The sequence below is a fragment of the Olea europaea genome, chromosome 13 (assembly GCF_002742605.1).
Source record: "Olea europaea var. sylvestris chromosome 13, O_europaea_v1, whole genome shotgun sequence".
NCBI classification, from domain to species: domain Eukaryota; kingdom Viridiplantae; phylum Streptophyta; class Magnoliopsida; order Lamiales; family Oleaceae; genus Olea; species Olea europaea.
This window is the reverse complement of record NC_036249.1, coordinates 6,437,806-6,450,544: the sequence shown is the minus strand read 5'-3', so window position 1 is coordinate 6,450,544 and position 12,739 is coordinate 6,437,806. Positions and strand designations below refer to the sequence as shown.

At 34.1% G+C, this 12,739-nt stretch overlaps 1 protein-coding gene across 4 annotated transcripts; it reads left to right on the top strand.

The window, feature by feature from the left end:
- The first annotated feature begins 2,852 nt into the window (after window positions 1–2,852).
- Window positions 2,853–12,100, top strand: LOC111407428 (pyridine nucleotide-disulfide oxidoreductase domain-containing protein 2-like). Of its 4 annotated transcripts, none has more exons than XM_023036891.1 (10): window positions 2,863–3,168; window positions 3,274–3,435; window positions 4,260–4,439; window positions 4,621–4,678; window positions 5,492–5,542; window positions 8,305–8,387; window positions 8,644–8,731; window positions 10,465–10,506; window positions 10,589–10,663; window positions 10,825–12,100. In XM_023036891.1, the coding sequence occupies exons 1-9, from the start codon at window positions 2,906–2,908 to the stop codon at window positions 10,622–10,624; spliced, it is 963 nt and encodes a 320-aa protein (XP_022892659.1). In that variant the 5' UTR covers window positions 2,863–2,905; the 3' UTR covers window positions 10,625–10,663; window positions 10,825–12,100. The 4 variants fall into 4 exon arrangements, 3 of the variants coding, with proteins under 3 accessions (XP_022892661.1, XP_022892659.1, XP_022892660.1); XM_023036892.1 differs by having other exon boundaries at window positions 10,785–12,100; XM_023036893.1 differs by lacking the exons at window positions 8,644–8,731; window positions 10,465–10,506; window positions 10,589–10,663; window positions 10,825–12,100 and adding an exon at window positions 5,630–5,739 and having other exon boundaries at window positions 2,853–3,168; window positions 8,305–8,392.
- The last annotated feature ends 639 nt before the right edge of the window (window positions 12,101–12,739 follow it).

Below are 12,739 nucleotides of genomic sequence, written 5' to 3'. Positions count from 1 at the left end.
ATAAATGTACAATTTATATCAAATTTTTAAAATTATCTTTCTTCTTTCTTCAAATCTAAATGAGATCTTTTAATATAGATAATAAATGTTCAAAGGATATCCATATAGGTGAATAATATAATGAAGAATAGGATTTTAGAGTAGCAGGAATGGTTGAAGAGAAGAAATCGGGTTACTGTGAATTTGGGAACCAAAAATTGAATTGGAGAATTTAATTGGATTGATAAGGGTGTTAAAGTCTTTTCCAATAATGAGGGTATTTATGACATTTGACCTTATTTGTTTATTGTGTTTAATAGTTGAAGGCTATTTGTTCAAAAAACATTCAAAAGAGGTTATATAACCAATAACATTGTTTGACTAGGCTTTTTAACAAATTTCCCCTTTATTTTATAACATGTATGCCATACTTGATGGATTGGCTGCCTTTTTCTCACTGCCTTCTTCCACCAAAATCCTTTGGGCTTCATCCAGTGTGACCTCAGTGCCCTCTTCTGTATCTGAGAACTGGTGGACCTTGCAGGTCTTCTCTCTCATTCGAATAGGAGATATGCATTCCCATGCGTAATGGGTGTATGTCCTTTTTTATAGGTGATTTTAGAAACATTTTGGTCATTTCCTGAGCTAACATTCATTTATTATTATGACAAGGCCATGAATAAGTTCCATTTCCAAGGTTTTTCTGTAGGTTTGTTCTTTCGTGACACTTGTGAAATAATTCACTGCATGAACTTATAGGTTTAGTGCACTAAAATCTAGGTTGATTATGTCAAAATTCGCATTGAGGTTTTCGCCCATATTCAAGATTATTTTGAAAGCCCTTAGCTTTTGTTTCGGGTTGAGGGCTCCAATTGTAAATGTTTAACCAAATGATTGAATTCCACATTCCTTTGCTCAGAGGAACTTCATGGACGAGGCATCTTTTTGGGTTTGACACACTTCATCGACCGAGGTGTAAACATTTGTCCAATAACATGTGGGTGTATGTTGGGAACCTTTCATGTGTCATTTAGGTGGATAACAACTATATTAATACGTAACAACATCGATTATGTCAAATACATTTAGCTTCGAACTGGTCCATTTATTACGAAAATGATGCTAATGAACTTTTCTAGTGACCACTTATCTGGAATTGGTACATTAAGGGCCTGTTTGGGAGTTTTGGGGATACTGGTTATGGGTGTTTATTTAAAAGTAATGATTTTCAACATTTGAATGGTTTTAATGGCAATTTTAAAATTTATTGTGCACCAATTCTAAATGTTATTCAAAATAATAAAATTACATATATGTCCCATAGTTAAATTTTCAACTTAGATTTTTTTCCTCAAAGGTCATGTTTTACTTGTAAGTAATTTTTTCACATATAATTTAAGATTTAAGCAACAAAGTTAAATATTTACATAAAATTTAAGTATCTATTTTTATTTTTTATTTTTACTTACAAGTAAATTTTATAGTTAATTTAATTTTTATTTCTAAATCATTTTAACTCATAAGCGAATTTTTTTTTAGTTGTAAGTAACTTTTCATATTTTATAAGTGAATTTTTGTCTTATTAGTAGTATTTTTATTTTATAAATAATTTTACACAATAGTGATTTTTATCTTGTAAGTTATTTTTTATTTATACGCAAGTTTTTTTAATTATGCTTAATTTTTTTTAATAAAGGTATTTTTATTCGCTAGTTAGTTTTGAACAAAAGATACTGATCAGCGATAATTGTTTTATAATGGGTAAAATCAGAAGAGAATATGAGAGAACGGCCAAAATTCACTAATTTGGTAGGCTGAGAGACGCGATCAAAATTAAACTATCGATTTTGGATGGTTTTTAAATTATCCAAAATCAGTGCTCAAAAAATTAATAAGTACAGCTTTTTTTCTACCTCTCATAAATGCTACAACTCAAAATTGGTGAAGAAGAACTCCCAAGAAATTCCTAAATTGGTACTTTCCGTCGAAAACTACTTAATTTTAAAAATATATAATGGAAACTACAAATTTTAAAGAATGGATAATGAAGTTTTTAGATTATCCATTACTTTAGTGTTGATTTTCTTGCCCACGTCCAAATGTGTGTCACAAGCTCTCAAACCGCGAATGCGACTATCTTTGAAATTTCACAATCGAATTTCCTTCGACCAATAGGACATTATGTTTCCATCAATTTTATTGGCTAGTCACTCAAAAAATTGTTTGCTTGCTATAAATTTGGAAATCAGATTTAAAAATAATAAATAAAACAAATACAAAAATTAAAATATAGCGTTCTCAATCTATGATATTGCAAATGTACCAATAAAAAATTCTAATTGTCACATTTACTGCGAAATGAGAAACATCTTCAAAAATCATATGTATAAAATCTCGGTCTTTTTCAATAATTTCTCATTGAGAGCAACACAATATTCTAAAAAAAAAATTATGTTATCTGATACTAAATTCAAGCTCTAATTTTGAGCAACCATGTTATGCTCTCTTGTTCAACCAAAGTGTAAGATTAAGAAGACTAGAGTTCGACCAAAGAGTGTGTTTTGTGGTACATAAAGGATGCATATTTTTGAGACTTGCATACTCCATTCCTCAAGTATAATGTCTACTCTCATAGAAGTTTAGTTATGTACGGGCAAAGTAGACTTGTCGCATGTAATTTTTTGCTTAGTGGTCATTAAAATTAGATTTTTAACAAATTTTGATAGATCTCATGAAATGTGTGATTGAAAAGTTGTGAATTCGATAAAATATGTGATTAAAATTAGTTATTAACTTTGTTTTGGATTAAAATTTGTCCAAATAACTTCCCCAAAAATATTCCTTTTTTCATTTTTTGCCCTTTCCCGGGAAAATGCTCACACTCTAAATTAAACTTCACTCACTAGTCGGTCTTCAATGCAGAATAATGTGGCGACAACAAACAAGGAATCGCTGCAGCGTCACTAGTGGACGCTCATTAACGGCGAAGAAATGGGACGCGCTGGTGATCGGGGGCGGCCACAACGGCCTCACAGCCGCTGCCTACCTCGCAAGATCAGGCTTGTCCGTCGTGGTCCTCGAGCGCCGCCACGTCATCGACGGAGCTGCTGTCACTGAAGAACTTGTCCCCGGCTACAAGTTTTCCCGATGTAGCTACCTCCAGAGCCTACTTCGCCCTGCACTTATCAAGTCTCTTTCTGTTCCATATACTGAATTACGCACAAACACACATAATTGATGAATTTGTTGTTAAGTTTACGTTTTTGATTGATTAGGTGTTTTTTTATGACAAAGGGAATTGGAGTTGAAGAAGCATGGATTGAAGATGTTGAAGAGGAGTCCATCGTCATTCACTCCCTGTCTAGATGGACGCTACCTTCTGCTTGGTCCTGATAAGGAGCTTAATTATTTGGAGATATCGAAGTTCTCGAAACGCGATGCTGAGGCCTATCCTAGGTCAGCAATCGCAGCTTGTATTTTTCTGGGTGAAGTGTTTGTATTCTTCATTTATTATTCTATGAAATGGTAAACCAAAAAATGGAAAGACTTGTTCTTGAGCAATCTAATGGTGGTCACGTCATTATATTTAGCACAACCTATAAAATTAGATGAAGGAAAAACTTGTGGGGAGATAGAAAACAGAAATGGGTTGGATAAATGTTGAAATTGTTGACAATATCTTTAATCAATTAAAAAATGCAATGGTGTGACGAGTGAAATGAGCTCTCTGAAAATAGTTTTAGGAAAACAATAGGTTTTAGGGCATGTTTGATATAGAGTATTAGACTCGAGTGCAGAGTATAATGGTCAATATTTTAGCTTATTTTTCTTATTTAATTATGTCAAGACATCTTGCAAAACAACCCGTTAATATGGGATCCTTGGATTTGGGTAGTAATCGAATTGAATAGTAATAGGACTCATTCTGTTTCTGAAGACCTTTTTTTATGCTCGAATTCTTCCATGAAGCAATTGAAAGTGGTTGTGGAAAGTAGCACACATAGGCCATAAGTCCTATTAAATTTATTTTGGTTTTATCATATATTCACTGCTAGGTTTTGAAATGTGCATATGATTTTTATGATCCTCATATAGCTTATTATGTTAGGGCATAAATAATATGGTTGAACTGGTGATGTGAACAAACAAAATGGGAAAAATTTATGATTCAAGTTTTTTCGCAATTTTTCTTTCCTGGTACAAAATAATTCGATGAAATACAATTGGCATATCTATTTCTCTCCCTTATTATTGTTTCTGCACTTGGTTCTCATATATAGGTACGAGAATCCGTTAGAGAACTTCTGTAAATTCATGGATCCACTTTTGGATTCGTCTCCACCTGAAACTTTGCAACGAATCTCATCTTTTAATGCCCGGATGAAGAGTAAATTACAGAAGTCTGTTTTTTGGGCTCATTGTCTGCGACGAGCACTTGTCATGGGGCAAAAGCAGATAGTGTAAGAGTTCATTTTCTCTTCTAAGTTGGGTTTATCTTAGTTGCATTTTGTTAGGTGGTCTCTTATCTTGCTAATTATGAGAGACAATATCCCTGTGTAGGTATTTGTTTTAGCTTAAGTAGAGACTGACTTCTACCAACTAATCCACAAGTTCTTGGCTCACTTTCATTGAGCTTCTCAGGGATTTCATGGACCTATTACTGTCCCCTGCCTCAGTGGTGTTAAATAACTGGTTTGAGGTAATAACATGATTGTTGTCCCACTAAATTTGAATTATACATTGCAGCGATAGTGTATGTGTCTATGGAAGTATGTGTTTCTGTATTTCTGAATGACCATGATCTTTATCCTTTATTCTTTAAATTTGAATATAATTCTTGTGCCACAAACTTTGCCTGTTGGTTTGTTAGCTATTTTTTCTTTTGTTGGCTCTTCTTTTTTTTTTTTCCGTCTATTTGTATTTCTCTCGCATCCATGTCAGACTATTTTTTCCTCGACTGTCCTGTCAAAGCTCCAAAGGTTTCTCAATGGAAGCTATGCTGCAACAAGTCTTTTGGCAAACATCAAATCCCTTACGTATCTTTTTACACATAATATTTGCTGTTAACCTGGAAAAAGTTGTGGGAAGGAAATGGAAACTGAATCATGACCTGATCTTTGCATGGATTTTTAGATAGGATTATTGCAGTACTAATAGGATGAGTTTAAACTGCTTATGTCAGCTAACTCACAGTGTGGTTGGGTTGCAGATGCTTTTAGGAAGTGTTCCTGGCCAATCATCTCTTCCTCCTAGTTTCGCAGCAGAGCTAAAATATATCCAGCGTTCATTTAAATAAATATCTTTAGTAATTAATATTTAAGTAATGCATCAAAAACAGATTGATTTGGACCTGTTGGTATTTTCCTATAAAATTGTATTGTTTTTAAATGTTTTAGAGAGCTTTGTGCCACATATTATTTGCATCATTGTCATCTTCGTTATTATTTAAAATATTACACTTCATAACTTTAATTCTTTAAATCCCACTTACTGAAAAGTTTTCTATTGACAGAATGATGTCTTGAAGGCAACACTTGCAACGGATGCTGTAATAGGAACCACGGTGAGAACTGTACTTCCTTGTCATATTATGATCTCTGACGTTAACACATGCAGGATTGTTGTTACTGAAAGATATCATTTTACCTAGGACCCCATGGCATTCTGTTTTTGTAATTTCATTTGCAACAGTAACGCCGTATTGTATAATTGAATGACAACCCATCCAGGCTGAGGTTTTCATTGTTCTATAAACGAAAGGTTGCAATTATTTCCCTATTTCAGTAATAATTCTTGCTTGTATTTGATGTAATTGCTAAGATATATCACATGTCTTATAATTCTTAGCAGCCTTCAGTTCTTAGATCAACTTCTCCCCTGAGAGTGAACAAGATCTATTTTTGGTGAGAAAAATTCAAGTTTGCTTTCCAAATTTTATGCCTTAAGCAGATATGCCAAAGAAATTTAAGACATTTGAGAGGGTGGTGGTTTATATCAAAATTTACAGAACAAAAATATGAGGGGTTATCAAGAAGCAACACCAACCCTTAGGAGTATCTATAACATCAAACTAGTGGGAATGTCTAGTCATCATTGACTTGTGTTGGCACAGTTATCATAAGTCCTTCATAATAACACAAATATCATCATTTTTTTCATTCTGTATTTTGCAACATTTTGTATTGATGTATGGCTTTTGGTGTCCTCATATAGTATCCATAGGTGATGGCGGGTGCAAATGAAAGATATAGAAGATAAAAATTCAAAAATTTATTTTGTGAATATATACTAGGGATAATTGCAGCTGAGACCCCCAAACATTTCAAAAAGTTGCAGACTTTCCCTAACCTTTCATTTGTTGCAACCATCACCCCAAACCTTTCAAAATGTTGTGGATGAAGCCCCAATGGATGGATTTCATCCATATTTCTGTTAGTTGACCAAAAAATTGGACTTTGACCATATTTTAATCAATTATAAAATGACAAAATTGTAACTTTATATTTTTCACATTAAAAATCTTAAATAAAAAAACAACACAAAAGGAAGAAGAAAATAAAATGAAAAGGTTCAAATATTTTCTTCTCCCTCACCCCCACCTCACCCCTTCAACCCAAAACCAGAAATCTACCATCGCCACCACTTGGCCCAAAACTGACCCCTACCCTCACAATCACTACGATCACCACTCTCCAAACACTCAGTCTCATTTGCCCTTCCCCAATTCTCCTGCACCTCCAAATCAAACTCCCCTACCTCAAAATCCTCTGTCATCACCCCGTTTTGATCCACTAGCCCAATCCTCTGCACCGCTAGTGGATATGGTGAAGGGGACACCTAATTAGAAGGAAGTGAAATTGATGAAGTCGAATTTTTTCGTAACTCCATTATTAATTGAATTTTGATGAGAGGAAAAGAAAATAAGTCGCTGAGAAGAGCCATCAGAAAAACGCTTGCCCAAGTAGAAAAAAACTACTAATAAGAGTAAGAAACCATATATTTTCGCTAAGGTGGCCGACTTGCATAGAATTGATCCTCCTACATTACTTGCATAGAAGAAAACTACTAATAAGAGTAAGAAACCATATATTTTGGCTAATGTCGCCGACTTGCATAGAATTGATCCTCCTACATTACTCATTGCGTTTATTAAAAATACTCAAAATTTTCAAAACTCTTGTATTGTTGCAGATTCGAACTTTACAGTGTTTAAATTTATTCTTGTATGGCTTGAGGTGACTCAAATGCGGTTATTGTAGTTTTCCATGAATGAGGGAGGGAAAATTGTGGTGGTCGATCCCTATGAACGGGTTTTTGGGCCAGGTGGTGGCGATAGTAAATTTCTGGTTTTGGGTTAAGGGGTTGGAGTTGGGGTGGGGGTGGGGGTGAGGGAGGAGAAGATATTTTTTTCCTTTTCATTTTATTTTTTTCTTCCTTTTGTGTTGTTTTTTTATTTAAAGTTTTTAATGTAAAAAAATATAAAGTTACAATTTTGTCCCATTATAATTGATTAAAATGTGTTCAAAGTCCAATTATTTTGGTCAATTAACAGAAATATAGATGAAATCCATCCATTGGGGCTTCATCCGCAACGTTTTGAAAGGTTTGGGTGACGGCTACAATAAATGAAAGATTAAGGAAAAGTCTGCAACTTTTTGAAAGGTTTGGGTTTCTGCTAAAATTATCCTAATATACTATTAGCCCCTTTCATTTTGTTTTGCTTTTAATTACTTTGAGATCACCAAAAGTAAAGGGCTCAGATTTGGCAAAGTATTGGAGCCTGAACGGCTGAACCAAAATGCTCGAGTCTGTGTAGCAAGATAGTAGCTACTAAAATTTCTATAAACAACTCGTGTATATTGCACATAACGAATGTGGTATAGGGGTTGCATGAGTTCTTTCAGTATCTTTTGCTTATTAGGAAATGCAGCAGATAGGTTATGAGTCAGCAGAGTGAACCAGACTTGGAGAACTTTTACGTTAAATGTTAATATTATGTTAGATTTTTTATTTAGAAGGGGAATAAGACTTGTCTTTTCAAGTCAGTCTGCATATTGAGAATTCTTCGGAACACTACTGTCAAAGACAGATTTTGTAGATCCTTCCTCATATTCTGTTACTAGTCACGTGGCTTGCACTAATGTTCTTCCTTATCTTGTTACATATTTTATTAGTCACTGAGGCATCCATTGATGGTCATCATGTATATTATTTTTATGCATTTTTAGGATCAATTACGAAAATAGTGCTGTATCTTTATTATGAAGCTTCATTGATTTTTATCTATTATGTATTAATGAGATTTGTCCCTTTTCTGTATCTTAGGGTAGTCCCAATACACCTGGGAGTGGATATGTTTTACTGCATCACGTGATGGGAGAAACTGATGGTGACCGCGGAATTTGGTCGTAAGTATCTGCTTGAAGATGATCCAAGGGAATACAAAGAATACTAGTATTATCATTCATTGTTCAAATAGCTAATTAAGTTTGGATCTTGTATGAAGTACATTTATTATTTTATGTATTTAATAATTAGACATTTCTTATAAAATTAGATTTACATTGACCTGCCTACTTTTAAAATTTTCTATTCTATTCTCAGCATCATCAGCATGAACTATCATGTTATTTACTCTCACTTCTTAGATGATAAAATTTTTAGGTATGTTCAAGGTGGGATGGGCTCTGTTTCTCTGGCCATTAGCAGAGCAGCTAAAGAAGCTGGTGCTACCATAGTGACAGAAGCTGAAGTAAGTATGTGCAATCTATCATGTTAGTTTGTTCATCTCCTTAAATTTATTGAAAAACAAATGCACACAGTAAGTTATTTTATTTAAAGTGCACGTCCTCGTGTATAAATTAGAAATTTTGAACTTAACATCCAGACAAAGTTGAGTGAATGATCTTTGATGCCAGCTTATTGTTGGGCTTGTTATTTATTTATTTGTTTGGGTCTATGGAGGAAAAGGGAGAAAGGACATGTAAACTGGAATATTATAATGTGACCGAAGAGCATGGACAACACATAGTTGAGCCTATTAGTTGCAAACTGCTTGCAGCATATTTTTTTTCATGCCTAGATTCTGGCATTCTACCAACATATTAGAGTCAGTTCTTAAAAGGATGAGGGAGCTTGATACAGCAGATTCAGGTTTCCAATCTTCTCAATGTTTTTCTTGCAGCACCATTTGCCTAGTGACTACGCCTAGATCGTCCAGGTGAGGGCCACAATATATTCTAGACTCCAGAGAACAAACTACTTAATCTTGTTTCCACTTAGGTCCGAAATGTTCAAACCTTGTTAACTTGAAGCCTATACTTCAACTGCTATACAGTAAGCAAGGAACCATAATTGACACGAGACAACATTTTAGGGCCTTACAATCACTCTTGATTAAGGTCCTGATTTTTCTGAGGCATCAATTTACTCCAATTAGCTTTTTTTTAGTTGATCATTAAGGGACTTGATTTTCCCCATCTTCTGATGATTCCATTGTCAAAATCCTTTGTAAGCCCCTGTGATTTTGTAGTTGGGATTAAGGTACATATCCTGCTTTTTAACTTTTTTTAGTTGATTATTGAGGGACTTGAATTTTCCCCTCTTCTTATGACTCCCATGTCAAAAATCCCTTTTTAAATCCCTGTGACATGAATATTGTTTGGGCTGTTGATGCTTATTTACCTAATTTGGATAAGAAAGCATTCTTGTCTACTGTCTTATTTTTGCTCTTAGGCTATATTTCTTCCTTTCTCTTGAATATTGATAGGATCATGCCCTGTTTTTCTTATTATTTCCTTATTTGACCACCTTTCTGTGATATATTGGTTTGTAACAGTTTACTAAAACTAAATATCCATGATCTACAGTCTCTCTTTTAATAATGGCAAAATATGAACCAATATGATCTCATAACTAAAGAATATCATAGAGGTTGATTTTACTCACAATCCAAGGCCGTAGCTCTTGGCATCACTAGCTGCCTTAAAATTTTTGTGTCATGTCTCTATCCTTGATGGTCACATGTATAAGAAGATGGAGCCTAAAAAGCAATGGGAGGAGCCAAGTCTCAAACCGTGCACGTGTTGCTGAATAAGCGGCGACTCATAGCAGTGCTTAGACATTACTTCAATGCTTCTTAATCATTTCAAAATGGTAGAAACATACCTGTTTTTTGTGATACTTTTTCTATCAAAGAATCCTACGGCAATTGATTCCCCGTGATACACTTTGGATAAAAAATAGAGCGTTTGTTTGCAGAGTTGGTTGTAGTTTTCATTGTTGTTGGTAAATTGAAAAAGAGAGAATATGCCATGTTGAATTGGTTCTAATTTACCTTCAACATTGATCCAGAATTTAGTTAAATAGGCTCAGTTATTGACCTTCAAACTCTTTGCATGTTTGTTATTTTTGGATCAAGTTGCTTATCTTGATATAGTAAGCATTGTTCTTTAAAATGTAAAACTATTCTATTATGTTGTTTAGGTCTCAGAATTGATGATAGAGGACCCAGACAGAGTGTGCGGGGTAAATTTCTGAGCGACATCTCTCATTGATGTAGTCAAGCCCGCGCAAATTTATATTTTTGTATTTTGATTGAGTTATTCAGGTTTTGCTGGCTGATGGTACACAAGTGCGCTCTTAGGTTGTGCTGTCAAATGCAACTCCATACAGAACATTTATGGTGAAATTTTAACCCTATTCTTCTTTCAATATGTTGAGCTGAGGAAGTGGGAAATGTATTTTTACCATAAAGAATAGGAAAATGCATGTTAGCCATGACCATGAATTGTTGACTGTTGTAGGTAATGCTAATGATAATCATGTATTATGCTGTACTGCCAGGAATTTGTACCAAAGAATGCGCTTCCGGATGATTTTCTTCGTGTTATCAAGAACTCTGATTACAGCTCTATAAGTGCCATTGCCTATGAATTAATATATTCTCCATTTTCAAAAGAAATTTGGCAGCTGCTGTCTTATGTTGTTGACATGCATACTGTTGTCTGAGATTGTTAATAAGGATTTATTAGCTTACTTTTCAAAGCTTTATATCGAAACCCTTTTTGCTGTATCCTTTATCTTCCTTGTGATTTTTTATTTTCATGTTTTCAACAAATTGAACTGAAATTCAAGAGTTCCTTGTAAAACTGGAACAGGCAGCTACGAAAATCAACTTGGCTGTCGACAAATTACCTCAATTTCATTGCTGCAAGTTGGGCAATCCTGATGCTGGTCCTCAGCATATGGGGACCATACACATTGGTTCTGAGACGTATGTCATCATTTTATTTGTCATCTTATGACCATTTCAGATTTACTTACTGTTCAATTCATCATAACTTACATCTTGAAATGTTTTCAACCAATAGAAGGACACTGGAATATCAACTTGATAATCTTTAAACATATTTTTAAATGTCCATAAATATTTACACTGGTCGAGGAATCCCCTAAGATGACTACTCCTAACCAGCAAAAAGATCGGTTTGACATTTGTTTAATTTTTTTATTTTACATTATGGTCAGTGCTTCCAGGGAAGGTATAGACGTCTTCTGTTCACAATGCTTAAAACTTAAAATCTTCTCATGCTTTAGTTTCTAATTGCCAATTGGTCGATGAATGGAAGAAAAATAATTAAGGTCCTAAGGTTTACTATTTTGTCACATTATATTAGTTGGTCTGCAGCAAAACCACAATGAACACGAGAGGGATGAACTTCAAATAAGTGATCCTGAAGCATTTGTTCATGTTTCTTCTTCTCATATTTTTACAGGTTATGAGCTAATACATTACCAAATAATTCCTAACTGGAATGTTTGTTGTGATAGTAAAAGAAAGGCTCCGAACGTTACATAATTGCACTGGCCTTTGTTACAAAAATTTGAACACGAGTACAGCCAATGTCCATTGATTCTTGTATCTTTGGTTGATGAATAAATTTATGACTACTAAATTATTTATAACTCAATCAGTATGGAGGAGATTGACTCTAGCTGTCAGGATGCTGTAAATGGCATACCATCCCGACGGCCTATAATTGAGATGACAATTCCTTCTGTGCTCGACAAGACTATTTCTCCACCTGGTATACAAAATTTTCTTCGTGATTCTTTCAAATATATATATATATATATATAAATTAATATTCAATTTTCTTTCTCTGGGAAAATTAAAGCTTTGTTTATTTGGTTGTATCTTAATTTTATCTATTCTTTTCTAAGTATATGTTGAATACAGAGGAAATGTGAGCACAAGTGACTTGAGTTGTAACTCGAAACTTGAAATTTTATATTGCTAGGCTTTCTTGTTTGATGGATCCTTTTTGTCAGGATCATTTTTTTAGCACTGCCTGTTAGAAAATCAAATTAGATCCAAATATAAATTAAATCCTAGGATCAACATCATGCTAAATTACTAGAATTCACAGATTCAGATAATATACATGTATCCATTGTAAACGATTGCCTACTGTTGCGGAATTACTGCGACAATTGACTACGTACCGATGAATGCAAGTGAAAAGGGTGGTTTTGTGATCTTCCTCAACCAAATCTCCTTATTCCTCAATGGGACCGTGATTTCTCTTCTTGATGGGAAGAAGGGAAAAGAGTGTATGATTTGGTATATTGGGGACTATAATCAAAATAACCTTTATATACTACTTAATTAAAGTTCCCATTATCCCTTAATTAGAGTAATATTAGCCGGTATCTACTCACTTAGTCCATATTAATTTGAGTAGTCTATGGGCATACA

What these genes read in the sequence shown, in the direction of transcription:
- LOC111407428 (XM_023036891.1), top strand. Translation starts at nt 2,906, where the DNA reads ATGTGGCGACAACAAACAAGGAATCGCTGCAGCGTCACTAGTGGACGC. An exon ending in GATGCTGAGGCCTATCCTAG is followed by an intron (nt 3,436 to 4,259) that starts GTCAGCAATCGC and finishes TCTCATATATAG; the next exon opens with GTACGAGAATCCGTTAGAGA. An exon ending in TGTTAAATAACTGGTTTGAG is followed by an intron (nt 4,679 to 5,491) that starts GTAATAACATGA and finishes TTCTATTGACAG; the next exon opens with AATGATGTCTTGAAGGCAAC.